The 27,908-nt window shown below is 44.3% G+C and overlaps 1 protein-coding gene across 10 annotated transcripts in view; it reads right to left on the bottom strand.

Annotated features, from left to right (window-relative positions):
• Positions 1-27,908, bottom strand: part of LTBP1 (latent transforming growth factor beta binding protein 1) — a 436,575-nt gene that overhangs the window by 151,072 nt on the left and 257,595 nt on the right. For all 10 annotated transcript variants that reach the window (XM_075536011.1, XM_075536010.1, XM_075536014.1 and 7 more), the window contains one exon: positions 22,635-22,706. In XM_075536011.1, coding sequence (XP_075392126.1) covers positions 22,635-22,706 — 72 coding nt within the window. The remainder of the gene's footprint in view (positions 1-22,634; positions 22,707-27,908) is intronic.

Below are 27,908 nucleotides of genomic sequence, written 5' to 3'. Positions count from 1 at the left end.
AGTCACACAAGGCACACACCTTGGGGCTGGCATCACGGTGTCAAGCAGGAGGAGCTGGAAGCTTGGGGAGGAGCAGGATGGCGGGGGTGGGGTAGGGTGGGGTAGGGTGAGGTTAGGGAGTAGGCAGGGAATTATCTATGTGGGGGTACACTGGGTCATGAAAACAGAAACTAGTGAGAGGGAGGGCCTCATGACAGTGTGAGGCAAACAACTGCTGGCAGGTAAAAAGGTGGAACCAGAGCTGGGAGGAAGGTAGGTTGGTTAAACCAGGTTAGGGTTGGAATCAATTTCATTAAGAACATGGAGCTGTACCAAAGGTTCATGAGAAAAAGAAAAACCAAAAATAAAAAAGCCCCAGATGCAATCAAAGGCAAGCTGCAGGAAAACCCATCTGGCCAGCAGATGGCTGGGTGAGAGAGAGGCGAAGTTTGCTAGAAACAGCAATGTAGTAAGAGATGGAACACAACCAGGTTGGTGACAGTCAAAGTTGGGGAAGAGTCAAGAAAGCACTGGCCAGATATTTATTTTAAGAATACAACGCATAGTCGATCCATTTGGCCAAACATGGTGTTTGGCCAAAACAGCACCACAAAGTAGGAGAAGGAGTCCAAGATAAGCAAGGGGCTTCTCATCTGAGGAAAGAGAAAAAGGGGGTTGGGGAGGGAGGTCATGGGTGGCAGAGGTCACTTTTACACTTCAAGGTCACGTGGGATACTTGTTGTGAGGGGTATCAGCAAACAGCCATGCTCTCTACACAACAAGAGGAAGACAATCAAAGTCACCGAACTCTACTGAACTGACACATCCGACACGTTATATATGTTTTTGCCACACTAAGGTAATTACAAAAGACCCATCTGTATCTAATGATCCATGACACAACATGATTGTGAAAAGGAAATATTAAAAATGTGAGATTTCAAAAAGGAAGGTGATATAGACATTGGCTCCTCAAATGTGACTAATTGAAAATGAAAAACAATGGGTTGAGTTATCAATGAAAAGTGAGTACTCATTTATAGTCTAATCAGCCTCTGAAGCCTCAGAGTTAACAGACTGTCTATTAGTGTTCCGATTTCAGGTAAGATTTACTTCCTCTAATCGCTAATTCTTCCACAACTTTTCTGAAAACCCTAAAGCATTATTTTTCCAAGTTTTAAATAATGGCAATACACTTGTAATAACAACTTCATATATAAGGCAAAGGCCCTAAACAAACAAATGCCCACTGCCAGAGAGTCAATTCTGACTCACGGTGACCCTGCAGGACAGAATAGAGCTGCTTCCTAGAGTTTCTGAGACTATAAATCCTCAGGAGAGGATTTACCCACTTAGCTGCTGGCAGATTTGAACTTCAGACCTTGAGGTTCGCAGCTTAACACGCAAACCACTATGCCACCATGATTCCTCAAAGGCGAACACAGTCCTCAATAAATCAATATCGGTTTCTATTTCATGTCCTAGATTGATAGACTTGTATCAACACCTCTTATCCAAGCCACAATCATAATTTCAATGAAAAACAATGATGTTCTCAGCCACATTTACATGACAACAGATTCATTAGCTGAATAAATTCATCACCGGTCTAGCCTGAATTCGGTTGGACATTGGTACAGCTAGACTAGGCTTGGCACAGCTTATGGTCCAGCACCTGACCAGATGATTCCTCCCCAGAGCACATGTTGTGCTGTCATCTTCTCCTGAACTCATTCCACGTAGGAAAACCACCAGGAAAGACCAGGAGGGGTGACAAGTCAAGTGAGGCTCATATGGTACCAGAGAAGCCCCTATCATACGTCGCGACTCAAACCCAAGTGTGGGCGACCAGCCAGTGGTGGTCAAAAGGCTCGAAAGAATTTCCAATCTGCTGCTCCTCTTCACCCCCCACTAAGGTCTGGCTATTACACATGTTTCCTTCCTCTCATGGCAGGTATGCCGTCCTGATCATGGACTGCACCTCTGTACATTTCGTGGTCCTTGTCTGGGGCTTTCTATAACAGCTACATCTCAGCCTCGCTGTCATTGCCAAATTAAGGTGGTTTCCCCACTGCAAGTACATTTCCACTTTAAACCTCTCCCTCTCCTTTGTATACTCAAAGGCACCCATTGTCTCAACCACAAAGCCAAAGGGAGGGAGGACAGGAGTTCTGACTTTTCGAAGGAACAAGTGGTACAGACAAGAAGGAACTGAAAATCCACGAGAAAGGGAAACCCCGTAACTCTTCCTACCACCTCTTCCAACCACCTTGTGTCAAGACCACTTCCCTCATTCTGGCCCCAAGAACCGACAGCATGACCAGAACATACTCTCAGACCTTTCAAAACAGTCCTGTTTCCTTCGACTGTCTCAATTGATTTTTTCATGTTTACAATGGTCCAAAATTAGAAATGTACCCAAATTTCTATAATTTCTCTTTTAATTTATATACAGTAAGGTATATCAATCTTAGGTGTACAAAGGCATGCATGATTCATAAACACATACATATGTGCTTTCAGGGGTGCTACACTAGATCTCCATTTGAAGTAGTTCCAACATTTCAGAAGGCTCCTGTGTGTCCTTTTGTAGTCTCCATGCCTCCCCTGAAAAGGTTCTGAGTCCCAGCACCATTGCTTAGCCTTGCAGGCTGTTGAACTTTCTATAAATGGAGATATGCGATCTATATGAATTTGATGTATATCATTTAAAGGGCTCCTTATTATTATGCCTGTGAGATTCATCAAAGTTGTTGTGTGCATAGGCAGTTCATTATGTCTTACTGCTTTATTTTGTTTCATTGTGTGAGCATATTAAAGTTAATCTACTTGACTGCTGATAGACATTTAAGCTTCCAGTATCGGGCTATTTTGCGCAATGCTGTGTGACATGTCTTTTGGTAGATCTGAGTATTCATTTCTTTTGCGTATGGACCTAGGAGATAATGTGGGTCACCAGAGAAGGCCCATGTTTACTTCAACACATCGCCTAACAGTTGTCCAAAGTAGTTCTGCCAGCTGACACGCCCATGACCAGTTGTGCCATACACATGCCAACTTAACTTACCGTATGTCTTTTAAATTTCAATCATTTGGGGGTTTTAATTTGCATTCCTTGATGGGTAATGATATTGAACCTGTTTGCATATCCTCACCAGGTACATGTACATGAAACATTGTCTTCTAACACAGAAATATATATACACACACACACACACACACAAAAGTATTCTAAGTTAGACTGCCTTTTTCTTAGCACTCAGGGACAGTTGCTGGTGGTCCTCCAGGAGGGATGTACTTCTTACCTACAGGTCTCTGGGAGTTGGGAAATCACCAGGAACACTACACATTAAATATGTGGGTTAGACCACTGACAGTTGTCTCCCCAAAAATGTCAGTAGAGCCCCCATTGAGAACTGCGTTGGGCAAAAGTGTGAGCTTGTAAGATATGAGGGACCATGTTGACGTGAAGTTGTCAGGAGGACAAGCAGATGGAGGTGGACATTGACTACAGAGAGGAACTGAGGGGGTTTTATCCACTTGAACTTAGGACATTTCCTAGTTGTCCCACAGACTGTGTCTTAGTCTCAAGAAAACCAGAAAGCACTGCTAGAAACCCAATAAGACACCGAGTCCCAGCACTGTAATAACTGATCAGGATCCTGATATGATTCATCAGGTACAGATGTAATATGATGGGCAGCCCTGTTCTGTGGTGCCCTGGGCAACCTGCAGCCCTGCTCGAAATAATCCAAACTCACTGCCATCAGGTCAATGTCAACTCATAGCCACTTGACAGGTCAGAGTTGAACTGCTCCTGTGGGTTTCTGAGACTGTAGAAGTCCTCATCATTCCCCCACAGAGCTGCTGACCCTGCTATTAATATGCCAATGAGTAAGCCACGATATGCCACCGGGCTAGCTGCTTAAAGCGAAGCAGTCCCTTCTAATGTTTCAAATTCTATGATAAGATGGCATTCATTTAATGGACTCTATTAAGAAAAGTTGAAAATCACTGATTTATAATATCATTTCTGTGACAAATCATGTTCTGAGTTGCAACCATTCATTGAAAATTGAACTTTGGCTATCTATTGATAAGCTGAGAACTTGCTTATATGCGAAGTCTAAAAATCAACAGTCAGTCTCTATTGTTCGACTACTCCATTCTTCTCTTCCACGCCTTGTTGCTGGAAAGGACAAGCATGTGGATAGGTAAATTATAGCATGCACACGTGCGTGTGTTTGTGTATTTTAAACCACATCCTCCATTATTTTGCATTTAAACCCCCAGAAATAGGAAAATGTGCAATAGTCTGTTTTGAATTAATTGGTTATATAAATGACTTACTGAGATAGTGAAGCACTTTTAAGATCTTTCTAAATATAATGAAGGAAATCAGATACTCACAAATACATCAAGAACAAAACACAGGCTAAACTGATGCTACTGTACGAAGATAACCTGAAGTTCACTGAGTCCACTAGGAAAAAACTCTATCAGGTTTAGGAACTGGCTAGTGCATGGCTGGCAAACTGAGAATTAGAATTTTATCCCGACTTCAAATCCTAAGGCTAGTTTCATTTTAAACCTCAAATAAATACTTCTGACTCGATTACAAATTTTACAAATAACTTGTGAAGATCCAAAATAATTGTTTTTCAGAATCTCACAACATTACAAGGTCAGTAAATCTTCTTTAGTGCATTCTAATTAAATCAAAATTATTTTAGTCCTTGGTTTAAAAAACAAATGGATAATCACATGAATTTGTTCACTGTCCTTTCTCTGTAGACCCTTTAACTTTTCTGGAAAACGGTAGGATTCTTTCCTTTGACAGACTGTGCTGGTACTGTATAAGGCCTAAATGACGGAGCTGAAGAATGCTGGGAGATCTAGCATTTGAAAAGAGCCAGGCACCTACCCCCATATCTCCACGAGTGGCTGTGCAAGCGTCTAGCCGGGATTTTAGAAGCGGCAGCAGACGCAAGGAGCAAACTCATAGATCGATCTTCACATGCTCTCTTAGAGTGGGTTGCAGCTTTCAGAAAGTAGATCCCGAGACGTCTCTTACTTAAGTAGATTTAGAGATGATGCCACCTCATTTTCTGAAAGCCAAGAAGTCTCGAAGCACTTACTGATGACGATCAACGACTACGGCCTTCAGAATGGAACACAAATCCATGCAAAGAAAACCTAAACCCTCACAATATCATGATAAATGGAGAAAAGACTGAAGTTCTTAAGGATTTAATTTTGCTCAGATCAACAGTTAATGCTCCTGAAGCAGCAGTCAAGAGATTTTTTAAAAATGCATCACACCAGGTACATATGCACACAAGACTCTTTAAAATGCTGAAGAGCAAGGATGTCGCTTTGAGGACTAAGGTGTACCTATGCCAAGCCATGGTATTATCATTGATTATGAAAGTTTGACAATGGATATTGAAAGTACAGGGACTGTCATAACAAAAAACAAATCTGCTTTGAAAGAAATACAGCAAGAATGCGCCTTCAACACAAGGATGGTTAGATTTTATCTAACTTACTTTGGACGTGCCATTGGGAAAGATCAATCCCCAGAAAAGAACATCATGCTTGGCAAAGTGGGGGGCAGTAGAAAAGTTCAGAAAGACCCTCAGTGAGATGGACTGAGACAGGGACTGGCCAACAATGGACTCAAATATAACAATTGGGAGTATGTCTGGGGTGAAGTGAAATCTCTGAATATGGTTCTTCTATCCAGGTTTCTGTAACGCCCACCAAATGAGTGGATGGGACTATGCAAATAAGGTGTGTGAAGCAATAATAGAGTGAAAGTCAGCTTTGGTTGCCATCCTTTTGTGTCTCAGAGAGCCATCTAAGAAGCAGAGAGAGCGGGAGAGGGAGGGGGAGAGAGGGAGAGAGAAGGAGAGAGAGGGGGAGAGAGAGAGAGAGAGAGAGAGAGAGAGAGAGAGAGAGAGAGAGAGAGAGAGAATTTTTAGGACCATCAAGGAAGAAGAGCCACCAAAGGGGCATACTCAAAACACCTGCCTGAAGTGGTGGAGCCCATACTACTTCAAAATCAAAAGCTGTGGCAAGAAGACCGTGAGACAGAGCAGAGGAGCAGCACTGAAATGCTGAGACTGGTGAGGCAGAGCAGGAGGCGAGCTACCAGGCCCATGGACAGAGGCAGAAGCCAAAGGACCCTAAGACTGAGAGGCTAAGGACCAGAGAGGAGGATTCAGCTGCTGGTTGAGAAGAGGTGCTGCTGAGGATTAAAGATCGTATCGGTGTTTTATAATACTGACTTGTGGTAACCTGCTAACCTCTCTAATAAACTCCCATAATCACGAGTATTGTCTGTGAGTTTTGTGTGGTCATTGCAATGAGTTACTGAACCATCAGAGAAGTAGAGTGTTGGAGGAGGAAGAGTTGGTGTCAGAAAGAGGGAAGGAGATGTGGGTGATGGAGACATGTCTCATCTCCCCCTTGTGGCCATTAGCCTTGGGCTGGTCTAGATGAATTCTTCTTGTCCTTCGGTACACATAGGAGGTCAGCTATGGCCCCTGTGCCATTTTGCGGGGGCTGCACCAGGCAATGTTTTGCTGTTGTACATAGGGTCACTCTGAGATGGGACCTACTGATGGCGCCTCACAACAACAACTCTACTACGACTTGTCATACTTAGCATCAACAACGACAATAAGAACTAGAGCAGCAGCACCCCGGGTGTTAGCATATACAACACCCCTGATCACACTAGAGCTTCAGGACATTTTTCTGAAGCAACACAATAACTATCATTGCCATTTTAGAGAGACCATTTTGTCCATGATCATATTTTTAAGTTGAAGGAAGTAGGGAAATTGAAGGGGAGACATATCCCACTGAGCCTTAGTTTTTGTTTAAAAATCTCATGGGGAGCCTGCATTACTTTACCTAGAGCAGCACTTGATTTCTCCTACAAGACAAAGGGGCTGAGCTAGCTAAAGCCCAAGGTTACTTCTAACAAGTATCCATGGCTTCAAATCAATCTGCCAGTTGCCAGTATTAAAGATACCAAGGAGTAAGTACAGTATGAAATTTAAAGCGTAATATATTTTGCATAGCACAAGTGCCCGTATGGGAAATAAATGCACTTTTAGGTACCTATTGTCTGACAGGAGAGTGTGTATGTTTCACAGAATGAGTAATATAATAATTTACTGCCTTTTTTTAATGGCGTAAGTTTATACAGGAAATGAGGCGTGTCCAATAACCAAAAGGAATTAGGTACAAAGTGAGAGAAAAGTACATGAAGATCTTTTTCCTGTGTCAAAACACAAAGCATGTATGTTCAGCATTTGCTGATGAATAGAAATTCCATTATGGATCCCAATGGCAGGATGATTTCCACTGAGAAGCAGAGACACTGCCTCTTGTGTAGCATCCTTTCCCCCACCAGGCAGGTCATTTGGCTAGCCCATTTAGCTCACTCACTTTAGTTTGGGGAGTGTCCCACTACAGGACATACGGATTTCTTTATCTTCTAGAGAGGCAATCTTCACTCTATGGATGAGGGGGTACCACCCAACCTCCTTAAAAAAAAAAAGCTCCCCTGGGCAGGGCTTTCCTAGGTCCTTGGCCTTTATATGTTCCCTTTCCTGAACGTCATCTGCCTAAGAATCTATTTATCATGCATCTTTTTCCTCAAGGCCTTCTTCCCCATGACAAAGTCAAGGCACACCTCCTGTCCATCCAGACGCTTTCGAGGTTCACTGTTTTGCGATGTAAAATTCTCATATGTATGTTCATCCTTGGAAAGCACCCTAGAAAAATGACGACTTGAAGTGTCTTCTCAGGAGGCTTGGCTTTGCCATGTAGGAACTATGGAAAACATTATTCACAAACTAAATAGATCTAAACCACCCAAGATTGGAAGAAGGTATGTCCGAAGCACGTCAAAGCAAACAAAACAAGAAGCAGGCTAGAAAGGACTCTATTCTAGTCATGTAACTGATGATTCTTAAAAAGCAGGGACACATAATTGAGTTTTTCATTATTTTCTGAGCTGAGTAAAAATAAAAGTTTAAACAGGGGTGGGGAACCTTTCTTCGGCCAAGGGTCATTGACCATTTATGACATCATTCTGGGCCCATAGAGCAAAACATTTCATTAACTCACTCTACATGTGATAGCCCAAATTCTCAAACATCGGGGCCTACTGTCCCCTTTTCAGAAAAAGAGAAAGATTTACTCAGTACTAACCACCACTACCCTGCCCTCCCACAATTGAAAACATTGATAAACTAGCCCACAATCCAAGATGCAATGTAGGTTTATGCTTTTGCAATCCCCTTGGATTGTTTCAGCCCAGCCCCCAGGGGGGTGATAACCCCTGAGGGACACTGCTCTACAGGAATTTGACCCCAAAGCATTTGATAAACAATGTTGGCTTTTCGGGACCTCTGATAAATGAAAGGTGAGGTTGCCAAATGCATTTGGGAAGCACTGCTTAGTCTATACATACTGGCCCGTAGAAGGTCCCAAGATGTCCTTTGGAAAGGAATCTTTGCTCTGTTTAATGCAGGCCCCTTAGTTCAGCACCGGCTATGAACATGCTTCTGAGCTGGCGGTCTGCGGGCATGTTCTGCGAAGCGATCCTCGCTGGGGCTGGCCCACAAGCCACTGTGCAGGCCTCTGCCTGCGACATCGGCTACTGCCCTGCCCTCCCTGCCGCCACCGCCCTCCCTCCCGACCTGTGATGGCCTGGCCTTTACGAAATAACACATCCCAGCCCAGGAGGTGCTGGGCTCCATCACTCGCCTCTTGGAAAAGAGGCGAACCAGTGTGTGAGCCACGGCCGTCCTCACACTTTACCGTCTGCGGGGTAACATGATAAAAACAGCACAGAGGCCAGACAACAGCTTGTTTCCATTTCATGGTACACATCTGCCACACATGGCATACGCTGCCAAGTGCACGCACTGACTCTGCTGGCCTTGGGATTTCTGCTTCCAGGCCACAGCGCGACCTTCGTTTCTCTCGGAGACGTTCCCACGGGGGAGAGTTCGTCACCGGCTTTCCGCACCACTCAGGATGCAGCAGGCATCTCCCCCCTGCTTCCAGAGGCCCAGAGGGAGGTCAAGGTCAAAGAGCTGCCTGGAAGCGCAGTATGCTAACGACTCAATTCTCCACTGTCTTTCCTGAGGAAAACTGAGTAAAATACACAGACATTGCCCATTTGAGTTCTATCCCAGTGATATATGGAGTCAGAGGACACATCAGAAAAGCGATTCTTAAATGGGAGGAAAGGATGGCAAACAGATTTTCAAACGGTGTGAAACGATGCTCACATCCCAATCAAAACCAGTTTGAATTCTGACCGGCGATTTTGCGCCTGTGGAAGCAGAAACTCTAGCACTGGTTTGAAGAGGATGGGTGGGCTGAGAACTAGCCCCTTCGAATCAGTAAAACACCTGTCAGCCATGTCCGGCGAAGCCGCTGCCGTCGGAGACCACAATCTGAGAAGATCCACGTATTCCTCCACCAGCGGTGGCCTATGACAGCAGACCATAGGAGCTGAAGGGGCTTTTGGAATAATGTTGTCATGAATGTTGCCAACACAGGGACACAGAGCCTCATACATCGAAAGAAGGGAGCAGGGGCACTGAAAATAATTTTAAATAAAAATATCAACAGAAATTTTATTCACTAGCCACAACTTCACATATTAAAATGAATATATGCTAGCCACTTAATGCTGAGCGGAAGAAGCCAGACTCAGAAAACTCTAGATGCTGTCGGTGGAAGTTCAGACACAGGCAGCTGAGCTGAGGTTGCAAGTCAGAACAGTGGTGAGCTCTGGGAAAGGGCAAGACTGTAAAGAGATAGGTGTGTGGGGGGGATTATGGGACGCAGGTAATGTTCTGTTACGTGGCCTGAAAGACAAGTGTTCACTTGGAGACAGCATGGTATCCAGCAACAATTCTTGTCTGGCCAGAAGACACCTCACTTAGCCATTTGTGTATGCGAAATTTGAATTAAAAATTATTTTTGGAATATAATTAAACAATTTCTAGTACAACCAACAAAATAATAGTTTGCACTAGCAAGCTTAAACCTTTTTTCAAGAGATTTTAAAGAACATTTACATAGCAATTAAGGCGTCTCATTTAATAATTTCTGCATCTATTTTTCAGTGACATTGGGCTATACGTTTCACACTGTGTCAACAGGCTCATTATTTCCAGTCCGATTGCTCTGCTTCCTTGCTCCCCCTACGCCCACGCCCACGCCCACCCAATCTTTGGTCTAGGATAAACATTGTGGTTGTTTTAGGTTAAATACTTAGAAGATCATTTAGAAAAGAATAATTTTCAGGGGTGCTGTTATTTCTATTAGGAGCCACTCTGGGTTTTAGTTAATTGGTGAACTCCGAGAGAGGTCAGAGTCCCAAGCTGAAAGGTCCCAGGGAGTGAGGGAGGGCTTGCGACCCTGCTGATTCAGGAAAGATGGCTTTTTTATAGAACATGAGTTTTGTTCTACCTTGTCCCCATTCTACCTGGGGCCATCTATCATGCTCTGAGTCCAAAGAGCTGGGAGAGTAGCTAGACACCAGAGTCCTTCTGGTTTCCTTCTTTCTTTCTTTTTTTTTTTTTGCTTCAGCTGCAGAAAAACCAAGAGCTGCATCTTAGCGACCAGCCCACGTTTCCATGTGATTCCTAAGTTTGGACATCACGGGACATCACAATGGTAGAGAAATTCCCTTATCTTTTCATCTCATTTCTCCACCAATTTTTTGAAGCGCCTTCATATAAATCACTTCAGAGTAATACTTTTCCTTTATCTTTTGCAAAAAAAAATCTATTTATATTTTCTAAGTTGGTACATCACACTTGGTAAAGTATAGGGGCAGCAAAAAAGAGGAAGATGGTAGGTCCACTAGACAGACTGACACGGTGGCCACCACCCTGGACATACGTGCAACATAACGACAATGGCGAGGTGGCCCAGGACCGGGCAGTGCTACGTTCTGTCGTATGCTGGGTCACTATACGCTGGGAGCAACTTGATGGCCCCTACAACAAGGCAACAAGTGGAGACACCCCAGTATCGAGTCTAGTGGAAGGCTTTCAAAAGGGTCTCCGTTCTCCACCTCTCCTTGACCAAGTCCTGGACTGCATGATGTTGCAGTTCCTCTCATGAAGAAAAACAAAATCCAAACCCAAACTTATGGTCAGTGAGCCAAATCCAACCATAGTAACCCTATAGCACAGGGTAGAATACCCACTGTGGGTTTCTGAGACTGTAACTCTTTACGAGGGGAGAAAACCTCCTTTTCCTTCTGAGGGGCAGCTAGAGGTTTCAAACTGTCAACTTGGAAGTTAGCAGCCCAACACGCAACTACTGTACCCCTGGGCTACTATGAGATGGAGTATATCCCCCCGCTCCTTGAATCAGGGCTTGCTTGCTGCCGTCCTGCAGCCAAAGTGACAGTGTGTCTGTTCTGAAGCTAGGCCTGAAATATTTTGTGTGGTTTCACTCACTCTTTCTTTCGGAATCTGGCCACTCCAAACTCCCTGACAGTGGGTCCATTTGGATTCACAGCCACCCTGTAGGGAAGACTAGAACTGACCCCCGTGGGCTTCCAAGCCTGTCAATCTTCACAGGTTTAGAAAGCCTCATGAGGTTAGCAGCCTAACACATAGTCTGCTCTCTGCCGGGAAGATAAGAGACCTTGTGAAAGACAGCTGTCTAGATCAAGGCCAACTTAAACCACTGGGCCTGAGCCAACTCATCCTCTGAGCACAGGTGCACAACCAAGCCTAGGAGACAAGGGACACAGGGGACAGTCCAACAGAATGTCCCAGGTGCCCTCTAGGTTTGTGGAAAATACTAAGGCAGTCCCCACATGATAGCCAAGATCCGCTCCTAATAGCGCCTATAAATCCAATCTAAAGGCCAGGCAGAATATTTATATATGATGATTTAGTCTTAGTTAATGCAAAGAAAGAAAAAGCCAAAACCAGCCCTGGTGGCATAACAGTTAAGCGCTGGGCTGAGATCTGCAAGTTCCAAAGTTCAAAACCCCCAACTGTTCCACAGAAACAGGATGGGACTTTCTGCTCCTGAAAAGAGTCACCGTCTTGGAAATTCATGGGGGCAGTTCTACCCTGTCCTATAGGGTCACCATGAGTCAGCATCGACTCGATGGCAGTGGGTATGAGTTGGTTTGGTTTGGAATGCAGAAATGGGGCCCTGGTGGCACAGTGGTTATCCGTTGAGCTGCTACCTTGAGGTCAGTGGTTCAAAACCAACAGCCACACAAACGTCTGGAGAAAGGAGGCGTTTGACTCCCGGAAACCCACAGGGGGAAGTTCAACTTTGCCCTGTAGGGATTGTCATGAGTCACAGTTAACCTGGTGGTGGTGAGTTTGGAGGGATTTTTCTGTTTGTTTTTCATGCAAAAAAAAAAAAAAAGGATAGGAATCTTGTCAATGATGTAAAAGCTGCAAATGCAGCAAGATGATTGGATGAAGAATTGGTTACATTAGTGGAGCTAGTTCAATCATGTCACTCTGATGGCAACTGTCCCTGGCATTCAAGGCAAGTCCAGGCTGTCCTGGGGACTGCCTTGTTAACTGCCAGGGAAGGCGGGCACGGTGATGGAGGGGGAGGGAAGATGCCTCCAAACCTAAAGTAATCCGTAACCTTTTCTTCTCCTTTGTAAAGATCTCATGACAAAACTGAGGCGGTACAATGGCTTGCTAATATGACGAGAGAGAAAGGCTTAATTTAACTACAAAGCAGTGTATTTTAAACAGAGGAATTGGCTAGACAAATAAGCAATGACATTTGGAGGTGTCTGTTTTCTAAATCAAACTACTGAAAACATCTAAGTTGTTCCAGTTTTTAATATTCTCTGCTTTCTCTTTGATTACGGTTTTCTTTTTTTTCTGTTTTTGTCTTGTCTTGTCATTGTTGCCCGGTTTTTGTTTGTGTTTGTATGATTTTCTGTAAATGAAATCCAGGACAGATGGATCTATAGACATAATAACTGAATTAATAATTGCCTTAGGGCATAGCAGACGAGGTTGGGGGGGAATGGGGAGCCAACAACAGTGAGTATGAGAAGAAATTTTACTGAAATTGACAGAGCTGAGGACTGTACAATTCTCCTTAATATGACTGAATGGTTCCATTGTATAACATGGTTCCATTTTATAACATGGGAACTACAGGCCAACAAAATTACTTTTAAGCTACGTAAATAAAAGAAAGCATCTACTACCACTCTTAGGACCACCGCGTATTAAACAAGAACTCATGGTATAAAGATTTATGTACAAAGAATTTCAAAAACTAGAAAACACTTTATAAATGGTAGCAACACAGAGAAAGAGGTACCTAGGCATTCGTAGCAGATATGACCGCTCCCTGGTGATTTGATTTCTGTTGCTTAGTTTCCTTAAGCCTCAGATCTCAGTCCATAATCTTCGAACAATTTTTAAAAGCTAACACTGCTCACTGCAGAGGAGTACTGTGAGGCTGAAAGGACTTACAGGCAGTCCTTGGGTGACAAACAAGATAATTCCTAAGCAGGTATTTAGGATGAATTTGTAGGTAAGTCAGAGCAGGTGCAAGCAGCTGTCAGCCCTACTTTGGTGCATAGGTTCCCAAACTTATTTGGTGCCTGTGCATGCGCACCCCCCACCCCACCCCCACCTCCACCAAGCCCCTGCCAATTTAAAAACTTTTAGACTACAGCCCATGATGTAGGACTAGTGCAGATATAGGTTTCTGCAGTCCCCTGGATCAGCAATTCTCAACCTGTGGGTCGTGGCTCCTTTGGGGGTTGAACAACCCTTTCACAGAGATTGCCTGATTCATTACAGTAGCAAAATTACAGTTATGAAGTAGAAAGGGAAATAACTGTAGGGTTGGTGGGGGTCAGCACACGTGAGGCATTGTATTAAAGGGCCGTGGCATGAGGAAGGTTGAGAACCACTGCCCTGGATCATTCCAGCACCCCCCACCCCAGGGTGTTATCACCTGCTTTGGGCAGCATTACTTTCATGCAAGAAGGTTCCTGGGGGGGGGGGGGGGAGTAATTAAAGCACTCCAATGTCAACCGAAGGGCAGCATCTCAGACCCATCAGCTGCTCAGCGGGAAAAGGAGGGGCAGTTGGCTCTGATAAAGACGGTCAAGCTAGAAACCCAAAGGGGCAGCTCCCCTCTGGTTTTTAGGGTCACAATGAGACAGAATCTGTATGGACACCGGGGGAAGGTGCTGTAGCAAGAGGGATCAGTTCCATCTTTTCAAAATGAGGGTAAATATAAGTAACATTAAAGGGCAAGTACGAGTTATTCCTAAGGAACTAAAGCATCCAGCACAGTGCCTCCACTAAATCTGCACTCTGAACACGAACAGAATGCACCGATAAACAGACAGCAGTAAAAGGGTATCTGGACAACAATGATCAGAAGAAAATATATCGGGTTGGAAAGGTGGAAATGACCAAGTATTACGAAAATACTCCTATAATAAGAAAAGCCACATTTAGCTAGAGAGAAAGCCTGAGAAGCTGAATAAGAATATAAGGTCATGACGGGAAGAATTGAGCTTCTGTGGACAAAAGCATTAATGGAGGCCTGAGTGCTGGCCAACGCTTAAGAACCAGGCTTTTCATGTTGCTTCTACTGTCCCCTGCGGATGCCATCCGAGTCCTTGTCAATGAAAGAATGTCTGTTTAGCGCTAGAGGCCTTCACTGTTCCTTGGCTCATGTTACCATGACCACACGGAGGGAGGCCCCTCCCCCTTCATCCCGATGGAGTGTCTGTCTTTGTGTCACCTTTGTCCCTTTCCAGACCTAGTCAGTATTCTCCTGATGCTGTAGGTGAGCTTGGGTCTCTCCGAAAATAGCACAGGAGTTTCAGCAGACAGCCAGGAAGAGGGTGGTGGAGAAGCAATAGACGCGTATTTTTCAAATCTGCAGAAAGCGTGAGGCTTCAGCTTGAACTTCCACGGGGTTATGAGTCAAATGCTTAAAGATAAACCCAAACATGGTAAGGTGTGGCTGTCTGTTTCCAGAAAGAGCCACAGCCTTGGAAATCTCATCAGGCGAGATTCTATGCTGTCCTGCAGCATCACGATGAGTCTGAATCAACTTGACAGCAGTGGTTGTTGGCTCATGTGATACACCTTTGGAGTTACTGTAAAATTACAACTCTTGCCTAAGCCACAAATTCAATATGCAAGAGACTGTCATAATGGTTTGGGGACATTTCCACGTGACGGAAGTACAAGTTCAATAAATGTTCTCCCCAGCATGTCCCACAAAGGCAGCAGGGACAATTCATCACAAGAGCCTGGCCTTGAAGTCCACCTGGACGTCAGCTCTCCCCATGGGTTTGTGGGTCAGTGACAGGATCCCTGCCTCTGTGAAGGAGCCTCCATTCCATTCTGGGTGCAGCACTGCAGGTGCAGCCACCACCGATCCGCCCTGGGGTGTGATTGCTACTACAATACGACCAGCTACTGGCGGAGCTTCCAGACCAAGAGGGACTAAGAAATGCCTGGGAGCTGCTATGAAAAATAAGCCAATAAAACCTTTTGGATCAAAATAATAAAATCCCCTTCCTGGCAAGGTTATGGACCAGTACCAGGAAGTGATTCCTTCCATCGTACAAGAGTCAATGAGTCGGGAGACGGTCTGGCGGCAGCTGGCCACAACAGGTTACAGGCCATGGTGTTCTCTCCAGCCAAGCAAACTTCCTTAAGGGTCTCACTTCCACTCTCCAGTCCCCACATACCCGGCTTTCCCAACACTCGCCAAGGACAGCTCCCCTCAGCCTGCTCACCAGACTGTAGGTCATGGTCATTTCTTAAAAACCAGTAAGAGGTAAGAGGTCGGAAACACTGGCTGTTGTCCAGGTCAGCTCTTACCCAAAGAACCCCAGGTCCAACTTGCTCCCAGTGAATGTTAATAAGAGTTAGAAGTCTCACTGAGTGATAGAGCTAGGCTTCTTTAGCAACGTGCTTTGTCTTTGTCCAAATAAAATTGGGTTTCAGACACACTTGAGGAACTTTCTGTCTCACTACAAGGAACCCCGAGGTGAGCGTTTTTATGAGGATTATCATGCCAAATGTCTGTTTTGCAAATTTAGCTTATCAAGCAGAGCAACTGGCTTTTTAAAATGACACATTAACAATTTCTGTGGACAGCTCTTTGATATTTGTTTTTAATAAGCTCCAGTCAGCTAAAATCCGGCCCCTTGGGAGACGGGATAAAAAGGATGTCTTCTTCTTCATCATTCATTACACATCCTGAGTGCCCTACCAACTCACGCCTATGGAGTATTGAATCATTTTTAAAGTTGTCAAGAGTACCTATGGATATGACGAGTATGAATATCAGTGGATAGAAAGTGTGACAGGAGTACACATACACTGGACTGCAAAAGTGTAGACGACTTCCAGGTACATATTTTGACATTGTTCACCACACCACAACTCAGTGCTGACAACGTAACAGCAAAACCCTACATTGCTTTTGTGTGTGTGTGTGTGTGTGTGTGTGACATACACGCACACATAAACTCATCAGACGACTTTATGGCAGTATGTCAAAGTTGCTGCTGCTCTTAGGTGTCATCGAGTGGCTTCTGACCCGCAGCGGCCCCACAGACAACAGAACTAAACACTATCCCACGCCTGCACCTCCCTCGTGCATGTTATGCGTGAGCCCATGGTGGCAGTCGCTCCAGCCAGCTCATCGAGAGCCTTCCTCTCTTTCACTGCGCAAAGGTCTCACTGCTTTCCTGGCAAGGTGCTGGACCCCTGAGCATGACTGCAAAAGGCCGGAAGGACGTGTGAGCCTGAGGGTCCAGCAGCTCGAGCACGGGCGTCATACTGATTATGATTCTCATGAATTATTTCCTCCCTTGATTCTTGTTATACATCAAACGCTTAGCATAAATAATCAGCGATGAATGCTACTCTCTACCCGCCAGAAAATAAAACGTATTGGTTGTTATGAGAAATGAAGCAAATTCAAACAATTCCATAATGCCGGGGTAGCGGAGCGGGTGGTGGAGCGCTGTGTGTGTGTGTGTGTGTGTGTGCGTGAGAGAGAGAGAGAGAGAGAGAGAGAGAGAGAGAGAGAGAGAGAGAGAGAGAGAGAAAGGCAGGAGAGACGGCCCACTTGGAGAACAATTATCTGACCGCTCCTCACATCCTCACAAGGCCTTGCGGACAGTGGCTTCTTTGTGATCGAGCCCACATGAAGGCCGTCATTTCAGAGCATTCAGTTCACTTCGCCGAAGGAAATAAAATAGGCCTCGTTATTAATTACTTCCATTTTAAATGGCCTTTGTCAACTGAGAAGACATTTCAATTGCAAGAGCACTGCAGAGCGCACAAGTCATGAGAGGCTGAATGGGATCCTGCTGAAAACCTTTAGGATAACCAAATAAAAACGTGTCCCCGCTCTCAGAAAACGGAGCCTACCTAATTATGCAATGTGAGAACATCCTATTTCACTGTACTGAAACTCAGCCCTTTTCTCAATAGCCACTCACATAGCCCGTGCTGAATGAAATCATATTATTTTATGAGTCAACCTTCTCTGTGGTGTAATTTAGCGGAGCCTCCTTGAGGCACAGCGAAATGGAATGCTCTGTAATTCTTCACTCCACGATCCTTCTCGAAAGTGTGGCTGTTTAGCCAATATCCTCCCGAGACCAGTGTGAGCCAGGACTTGGTGCGCGACCACCAGTGGAGGTGACGACATCAGAACCGCTTGCTGCGCTCAGTACGGACCGCACGTGCTAAAGGGGAGACAGCTGCAGCAAGAGAGGAGAATAGCAAACGCAAACCATGGTGCAAAGCCGTCTTCATTCGCGGTGGCTACATGAAACAGAAAGTGTTTCGGAAAGCTGCAAATGTTCACTTCCACATTTACAGTGCTCTTTTCATGAACATGAGCGGCACAGAACTGGACACTGCCAGAAGAAGGCATCTCTACAAGAGCGCCATCTCTTCTGATTCCATACACCTGAAATAGTGCTCGGCGCTCGATTTCTCGGGATGACAGATTGCCTGTTCTGATCCGCCACTACCTGGGTTGGTAGCACTTCACTGTTGGAGTGCGCCATGTGCCCGTTTCAATGACAGCCACCCATGTGGCAGAGCAGGTTGCCCCTTAGCGGTTTTTAGGCAACGATCATTATGGAGCAGGTCACCAGGCCTTTCTCCCAGGGGTCACTGGGTGAGTTCCGACTTTTGGGTTAGCAGTAGACTCTATTTGCATGTAATGGGCAAGGAAGGCTTGGGAGTTTCATCCTGGCTGGTCTCTTGTTTTCTCCGTGATCAGGGGAAAACTATATATCATCTGTCTCAGAATGGCATGGGAATGGCTAAGGTCCAGATCTCCAAGGACTGGTCTGCAGAGTAAAAGCAGCACCTAGCACAGGGCCTAGCATGAGTAGGGAGCCGGTAAATGTTAGTTCCTTTGACCCCAGCGCAAGTTGGCCAAGAGCTCAGGTTCTGGTCTCATCTGCCTGCATTTCATGCCTACATCTAGCAGGTACTACACAAGTGACTTTATCTCACTGGGTCTCAATTTCTCCATCTGGAAAAATGAGGACAATAACAGCACCAAGATGAAGAAGATCTGTGCGGGCGGGTGGAGATAGTCAACACAAAGTGCTCATTCAGTGCCTGCTCATGGCGAACACGCACTAGCGGTTCACGTCCTCGTTCTCTCCCTGCCATCGGGCTATCACTCACTCACAGTGACCCTTTCCAGCAGGGTAGTGACTGTCTGAGGCGGCAACTCTTTATGGGAACAGAAAGCCCCCTCGTTCTCCTGTGGAATGGCTGGTGGTTTCTAAACCCTCAGCCCACCTTGCAGATCACAGCTCAATGCATGACCATTGTGTCACTAAGCTCCTGTACAGCACCCGGAGTCAACAGTCATTCGAGTAGCTGTTGGATCACTGAGATGCTGTAGGAGGTTCAGTACGTCCCCAACGCTCCACGGAAGGCTTTCTGGACTTGTTCTAAACATGCCTCCCTGTAGCTCCACCTTATTGACTTTGGCTTTTGAAGCAGCTCACAAAGTGTCGTGTTTTGTACGACAGTTAAGCAAACATTGGAAGGTAGCCGTTACATTTCTCTTGAGACTGCACCTCGCCTGGTTAAGCACATTCAGACTCAAAAGCCCTTTCACAAGCTTGGGTGACCTTATTAAGAACAAGTCAATGAAAACTGAGCACTGCCACCCCACGTGCATCCTGATGGGCAGAGATTACAATGAGGTTGTTACTTCCAAGGCCTGACTCATTGTACTTGTACTGATGTGTCTGAAAACTGCACAAGGTTTATCACATACACTATGCAATTATCCATTTATTTATCTTTAGGTCACTCATTCATTTTCTAGATAATTTAATTTAATTATGTCTTAAATTATAAGCCAAATAACACTGGTCAATTTATTCTTCCCACATTTACCTTTGTTTCTGAAAGAGTAGCCATGCACAGTGATGGAAAATTTGGTAATAGATTTTGGTGAGGGTGGCATTACATGACTGACATGCCACAGTGAAAAACATCAAATTGGCAAATATAGTGATATATATATGATGCAATTAACTTTATTAATTCTGGTTATTATATTCATTCTAATCGATCCAACTTTAGATTAATCCTAGGTAGTCTAGCTTTTCCCAACATTATTTCACATATAAGTTGAGCTTGTATTATTTAAAGAAAAAACTTTTTTTAAAAGCGCAGGTACAAAATGATGGTGCAGAGAACCCTGAGAGTTGCAAGAGTTAAAGACGACAAAGAGCAACACTGTTAAACGCACAATCTTGCAAGAATAATATCGTATTTGAAGACATATGGATAGACATCATGGGAGGGGAAGTGGGTGCAAATCCACGAATATACATAGGTTTGATGAAGACTATTTATATCTATGCATTTACATTTGCTACAGAAAAGCCCGTGAGTGTGGTGGAGCATACAGGAACAAAGTTAAGAAAACTTCTTAGACACAGCCAAATACCTGAAGGGAATAAGACCCTGGACCACAAGAGCTCAGGACCATGGTCTCAGGGGGACACCGAGGTCAAGTGGCACCGCATAATCCACAAAGACAATATTCTAAAGATCACTTTAGTGAGTAGTTCCTAGGGCCTTAAAAGCTCATGAGCAGCAATTGAAGGTGAAACTATTGGCCTCTCCCTGTCTGAAAGCAAAAGAAGTAAAGAAAAATCAAAGGCATAGGAAACAGTCTAAAGGACTAAATGATCATGGAGACATCAGTCTCCACACCCTGAGACCAGCAGAATGTGATGGAGCTTGGTTATTACCACAAACTGGCCTTTAAGAGATCACATTGGAAGGTCCAACACAGAGTGGGAAGAAAATGTGGAACATTAAAATCATGAAGTAGACCAGAGAGGCGGCTGCAATTTAGGATAATCAATCATTTGAGGCCAAATGGGCAGCATTTACCCATGTATAAAGTTCAGAGGTTAGGAACAATGGAAAGAAACACAGAGAGAAAAAAATTATATAAAGCACAATGTGCATAAATTGTTGAATGGAAAATGGATCTGCTCTGTAAACCTTCGCTCAATTCACAAAGTGTTTTTTGTTTTTTAATGTTTACCTATGTGTATTTCAAAAAAATATTATTTAAGTCAACAAAGACCCTATATACCATAAAAGTTATAGAGATACGCAATGGAATACACAATTTACTTTTGAAATCTCATACGTTTAAGACATTCTTTTGCTATCAAAACATTTTAATACGAGGACTGCCCATATTTTGTAACATGACATTTATCTACGTGATTTCTGGCAAAAACCAGAAATCCCAAGACATGTGCACCATTCTGCATGGTCTTTGGTTCAATAAGATTCTGAGTGCTTTTGATACTACTATGTCAAGGTAATGATAATAACACTTTCATCCAAGACATTTGAAGGAAAATCAGGAGCATTTATTGGTCATCCCACAAAATAAATGATTCCAACTATAGTATCTTATAATGAGTATTAGGCTAAAAAACTCAAACCCACTGCCTTCAAGTCAATTCTGACTCACAGTCTGCCCTCAACAGTAAAACTGCTCCTGTGAGTTTCTAAGACTGTAAATCTTTATAGGAGCAGAAAGCTTTATCTTTTTCCCCTTAGAGAGGCTGATGGTTTCAAACTGCTGACCTTGCAGTTAACAGCCCAATATGTACCCTGCTATGGTACCAGGGCTAACACTAGGCATTAGTCAATCTAAGAAACAATCTCAACCTTTAGTATACAAGTGAGTTACTTAACCTTTCTGGATTTGAATGGCCTCATTTATTAAAAGTAGACACTGGATTATATGATAGTCCCTCAGCTTATAAAATATCACTCTACTTTCCAAAATTAATTGCACGTATTTCAGATTTAGTGTATTTTATGTGTCAACTGGGCCACACTATGGCACCCTGTTGCTTGATTAAAACACTTGTAATGCCATTACGAAATAGTTACATGTGTTTCAACCCACTGGCTTCACAGTAAACTTCAATAAAACAGACCACTCTTCCGAATGTGGGTGGGCCTCATCTAATCAGATGAAGGCTTTAGGAGCAAACCAGAAGGTTTTGTGAGGGAGCAATCTGCCTCCAGACCACAGATGGGCCTCTTCCCAAAATTCCTCTCACTCCTTACTGCCTATCTCCCTTCAAGTTTCAAGACACAAGACTTCCTGAATTTTCAATCTGTTGCCAGCTCCAACAATTACATAAGCCATCTCTCTCTCTCTCTCTCTCTCTCTATCACACACACATACATACACACACACACACACACACACACACAGGCACAGCTATCTGAGCGGTGGAATTCTGAGCCTACCTTGTTTTCCGATTTCTCACAAGTTTTCCACCTTAGACCGAGTATATTCTTGCCAACTTCTCTATCCTCTCTATTACTGGAAAATATTTGGGTTTCCCTTCTCTAACAGGTCTCTGCCTTCTATTGATTCTAGCATTCACAGGTTTCACTATAGACAGATGATAGGTCATTCGATCAACTGATTTATTGGTCTATAGAGAGATACATGTTACTAGTTCTGTTTCTCTGGAGAACGCAAAGACCTTTAGCTATAGTGCGTTTTCTATTCAGGAAAAGTAAGTTCCCTCTGATATTTAGTGCCTGAATCAATTAACACGAGTCGATTTCTTTCTGTACCAGGGGGTTAGGGTGGGCTGCAATGTCTAGGGAGAGAAGACCAGGGGACTCTGATCTCCTATCACAGGTCAGCAGGACAGCAGTTCTGCCTGGGCACGCCTGGTACTCCCTTGCCTGTATGTGAAGGGAAGACGACTGACTAGCAGGGAGCCCAGGGAAGTGGGGGAGGGGGGTGTATTCTGTAATGTGATCCAACCTCCTGTGGAGTTTATCACCAATTAATAGAAGGAAAAAACATTTCATGAAGTTTAAATAGTCGTGGAGGAATTCTAGCATCCATACATTAAGTCTCAATATTTCCTTAACTAAACAGAGTGAACAGGAGGTGGGTCACTATGCGACCTTCACAGGTTGAGCTAATGAGCAACATGTGGCAAAACAACACACATTTCTGGAAAAGTCCCATCTGTCAAATCCCAACCCAGCTCACGCTACCTTGACAAAAGGTGTTGTTCACCCGCTTATAACCTTGTAGACATTCCATCATTTGGTTGTATCCATGATAAGCTGTAAGAAAAGAAATGATTCTTTGTTAAGTGTTTAATTTAAATTCTGACCAGCCTAAATTTCTACATGTAATCATCAAAGCAATGTCAAGTGTATTTTAACATTTCTAATGTAAGCACATAGCTCCACAATTTCTTCCACGTTCTTTACCGATATACTTCATGTTTTCCAGTGCAGTTCCAAGAAAGTATGAGTGTATCTTTATTTTGGAAATTGCAAGGCCATTTTGTATTTTCTTCCAAGTGGTGACTAAACATTTATATTTCAATAGCTATTGATTGACTAATCACTAATGCTCAACTTCAGGAATTTGACTTTTCTTACTCATCACAGGCAGGGTTTGCCGAGAACAATTCAGGGTTATGCCTGGTATTCCAGCCAAGGTAATGGCACTAATATATATATCATCCTTAGTCTAAGTTTATATAATAAATGATATGCTTGCCTTAACTGCAGCACCGGATACCTGCAATGTAAGCTGATTGTTACTAAGATGAACGTGGGGAAGATAGGCAGGTGAATAGAGGAAACAATGAGAGGTTAAAAGTTGTAAAAATAAATAAAGTTGTAACTAGTTGGATAGTACATAACTCAGATACCAACCAACAACAGAAAATCTTGCAGTCGCCAGTCTATCAGCAAAACTCTTGTTCATTTAGGTGTTGATACCTGAAAGTCTGGACTGAGAGGACACGTGGCATCAGCGGATGTAACATAAGATTGAGGACCAGACAGACCTGAGTATCAGTTTTGGCTCTGCCTCCCCATCGCACTCAATGCCTAGGAGAACAACCGTCCTGGGTTTGAGACTGCAATGCTGTACCACAGGGTTTCTTCATGTCTACTAGGCAGGGTGGCCTCGTTGGGAAACGTAGCTACCCTTCCTGAGAAACGCTTCCAGGATCTTGGCATCTTCCTGAATGTTCAAGGTTGTTCCCTGCCTTAAGGTATTCTTTCATCGAGAGGACAATGAACAATGGAGAAGAGGCTGTAGCAGGCATACTTTTGAATGAGCGGTATTGAGAGTTCTGCCCTATCTCCAACCCTCATTGTTTGTGAAAATAGTGCCCAGTCATCTAAGTTGATAATCTGTACAAATCAATAATCCATTTGTTACACACACACACACACACACACACACACACCTTTCCCCTACTGTGTTTTAAATACTGAACCATTGACTAAATTAATAGGCCTGTCAACAGAACTACCATATCCCATTGGGATTTATAATGTTCTCCAATGAAATAATGAGGATGTCTCCAGAGTGAACTAGGGGCATATATAAACCACAGAAGTCTGAATGGAGTTTGAGCTCACACTTCATCATAGCCCAAATCTAAACACAACTAGTTTTGATGACATGGCCCTGCTCGCTATGTGACCCCATGAAGAGATGGCTGAAGCTATGGTACTGCAGCCAATGTGGTGAAGAAAGTGATGATGGTCGGCCATCAGAAAGAATAGAATCTGGAGTCTTGAGGTTTGTCTTAAAAGAAGTAGCTTCATTAGCTACGTACATGTGGAAGAAGCACACCAGCCTGTGAGACCCCAGTATTGTAAATAATAAAATCCAAAGGGACTAAGCCTCTGGTGGATGCCCTCAGATGCTGGGCCGGGGGTGGGGGTGGGGAAGGGCCTGGCTGTCAAGCAGAGGGCACTGTAAGATGGAGCACTGTAGTGGTAGCTGGGTTCAAATGTGACCCCAGTGACTTGATCTCCCTTTTGGTCCAACCTGTTCCAGTTTTTAATAGGTCCTGCTTTCCTTTCATTGAGGTTTTCTGGCGCTGTTTGGTTGGTTTGGATTTTTATGTTTCTCTGAATAGGAAATCCAGGGTATCTCTATAGACAGCAATTGGATTAAGAGCTTCTTAGGGGTATGTTGGGGGAGGAAAAAAGAACCAAACTCACTGCCATCGAGTCAATGCCAACTCATAGCAGCCTACGGAGGACAGGGCAGAACTGCCCTGAAGAGTTTCCAGAGCTGTAACTCTTTGTGAAACTAGAAAGCCCCATCTTTCTCCCACGGAGTGACTTCCAAAGTGCTGATCTGGCAGTTCACGATCCAACGAGAAAACTAGGTCCCAGGGAATTGGGGAGCTATCAACGAGCACAAGGAGGAAGAAATGTTATAAAATTGATCGTAGCGATGATGACACAACTCTTTTGAATGTGACTGAAATACTGGAATGTATGATATGTGAATTAGATGCTAATACACGTTTGTTTTTATAAGAGTATTTCAAGAAAAAGGGTTAGATGGTTCGGTGGCTAGTCAGACCACTCCAGAGACATGAGTCAGGAATGAAAGGTCGAAGTCGGGAAAGTGATGGTGCCCTCCACATGTCCATCACTCACTGCTCGTGGAACAGGGACCGCTGGCTGCTACCTTAAAGGCTCGGTGGGAGAAAGGCCTGCCTATCTGCTCCCATCAAGATTACAGCCAAGAAACCCTGGGGAGCAGTTCAACTCTGTCCGTGGGTACTCGGTGAGTTAGATTCAACTGCAAAACGCCACGGGCAACAATGCATGGCCCATGGCCATGTTCGCTAGGGGGTTCCTGCCTGACCACCCCCTGCTGCTGACTTCCTTTCTTGTCTGCTGTCCTTCTTCAGACCCCACGGAGAGCCTGAAGAGAAAGCTTCCAGTGAGGAGTCTGGGACTTGTGTGTACAAAGGGAAGATGGTGGCTTGTAAGTCTCAAGGAAGACACCCTGGAGCAGGTGACCTGCCGAGATCATGGCACGGCAGGGGTTGGTGCGTGCGGGTGCCTCTGAATTCTTCAGAGGCAAAGAGGTAAAAGCTCGTTTTGTTTGGTTCACCACCACTTGGATCCGATCAGATGATCCCTTAAAGTTCTCCTCAGTAGAGGAGTCTGTGTTAATGTTCTCCTAAAGATCATTAAAGGACAGGTAACTTGCTCCAGCTAAGCACATGTCTAATAGATGGCAGACGATGTGATGAAATCAGTTGCAGACTTGAAACATATGCTCTTTCTCAGTAAAAATTATCAGCAAGGAAAGGTCTTGGTGTGTGTGGCTGAATAGCAAACTGCAAACATTAAATAAGAGTCACCTAGTAACGAAAAGACTGGTTTCTCAACTCCTTGGTGAGGGGGAGAAGCCATGGGTCACAAAACCACAGAGTATAAAGCAAAGGAAAATCTGTTCTCTTCCAAAATGACTATGATTTAGGGAGCAGTACCAAGCTTTGTTTTCAATGACACCGGAAGAATGTGACCCCGAGTGTACTGCTTGCGAGTGAGTCTGGGAAGATGGTACAAACAGAGTAAAGGTCAAGATGCTCATCGTTGACTAAATTCCACAATCCACACTGCCCTGCCTGGAGTGGAATCAACCCTTTGTACAGGAAACGAGCCAGTGTGTGGGCTTATTTGTACCGAATGCCACTAAGAAGTGAGGGTAGGACTGTACCTCCACATTCTGTCAGGATGGAAACGTGAAGCACATCAAGCCACATGAAGGAGCGAATACCAGATGGGACAGTGACAGACAGATCAAGAGAAGTGATGCACTCAGAGGGGAATTGGATGATGCTCTTTGCCTCTCCCTCCTGTGCCCTCCCTGCGGCTTTAGCTGCGGGGCATCGAGCAAAGAGACGGGGCTGAGACAAAGGAACACACAGAAGGCGGGAGTAAGAAAAAAAAAGGCAAGATGGAAATCACATACAGAAGAAGGCAAACTTCTCACCAAAAGAAAGCTGGTGAAAGCTTGCTCCTTAGCCTGAGCCGAGGAAAAGACATGCCCCTCCACAGGGTTCTTCCAGACAGACAGACAGACACAGCAATCAGTAAGTCAGCAGTGAACAAAACTGATTATTTTTCATTTCATAATATGTGTACATGTATGAAATATATGTGCACACATATCTTGTATGTGCATGAAATATATATATGGAGGCCTGGTGGCATAGTGGTTACACACTGGGCTGCTGACTGCAAGGTCAGCAATTTGGGACCCCTAGTCACTTCACGGGAGAAAGATGAGGCATTCTACTCCAAACCCACAGGGGCCGTTCTGCACTGTCTGCTAGAGTCAGGAGGAGTAGACAGTGACTCAGTAGCAGTGAGTTGATATATATTACACACACACACGTATGTGTGTGTAGTGTGTGTTCCAGTTTAATTACCCAGAGAACTCAACAGTAAATGGCAGCGTTGTAAGTCAAACTCAGGTCCACACAATTTCGAACTCCATCCTCTTTCAATTACACCGAATGCTCCCCAGATATACTGCTGGACAGATTGCCAAAATAACTGTAGGCAACTCAATCCTCTAGTGTGGAGGGCCCATTACACTCAATCCACTTGCTGGAAAGCCGCATTGCACATCATTACCGAATCAGGCTTTACAAGTCCATCGTGGTCACTCGCTTAGTACTGGATGGCCTCATATCTGGGGCGTTTTATCTACACGAGGAATTCATTTCTACAAATCAGTCCTCTGAAAGGGCCCAGGGGCACAGTCATTGGTAAAATGAAAGACTGATAAAATGATTTAGAGGACCAGTAAACTGAAGACTTGTTACAGAGGTATGAAGCCAAGAGTGCGTAAGACAGAGATACATGGTATGGTGATTCCTGAAGGCCAAACCCACTGCCATCAAGGGGATACTGAGTCGTGGAGACCCCATGGAGAGTTTCCAAGGCTATAAATCTTTATGGGAGCTGCCAGCCTCATCTTCCTCCCACGCAGGTTTAAAGGACAGCTGGGAGCTTCAAAGTTGAAACCCAGTACACAGGTGTCCAGTGGAAACAAATGAGCTTCTCCTGACCGTATCACATATCAACAAGACCTATCACTACTCTTCAGCTACCGGAAGACAAAGGAAGATAACACTGATGAAATACCACTTGCTCCATTGCCAAAAAAAGTAGAATAACTGAGGAAAAGCTTAAAATTTAAAAAACAGTTTACCTACGTTATATATATGCATATATATATTTAAAATCAGTTATTTGAAGTAAAGCTATGTTTAAAACTAAAAAAATAGGTAAGCACCTAGCTTTATTCAAATCAGCAGGTTCTTAAACACAAACCGACAGGATAATCCCAGCATAGAGGTGCTAGGACTGATCCCTGTCAATGAGGACTCAGAACAGCAGGGACGACAGGAAAAGCCAGTGTTTCACCCTGAGGGTCAAAAATTCCTCACTCACCAACTGGCAGCTGGTGATTTTCCT

The sequence above is a fragment of the Tenrec ecaudatus genome, chromosome 17 (assembly GCF_050624435.1).
Source record: "Tenrec ecaudatus isolate mTenEca1 chromosome 17, mTenEca1.hap1, whole genome shotgun sequence".
NCBI lineage: Eukaryota > Metazoa > Chordata > Mammalia > Afrosoricida > Tenrecidae > Tenrec > Tenrec ecaudatus.
Note: the sequence above shows the minus strand (reverse complement) of the source record. Positions and strands in the feature narration are given on the sequence as shown.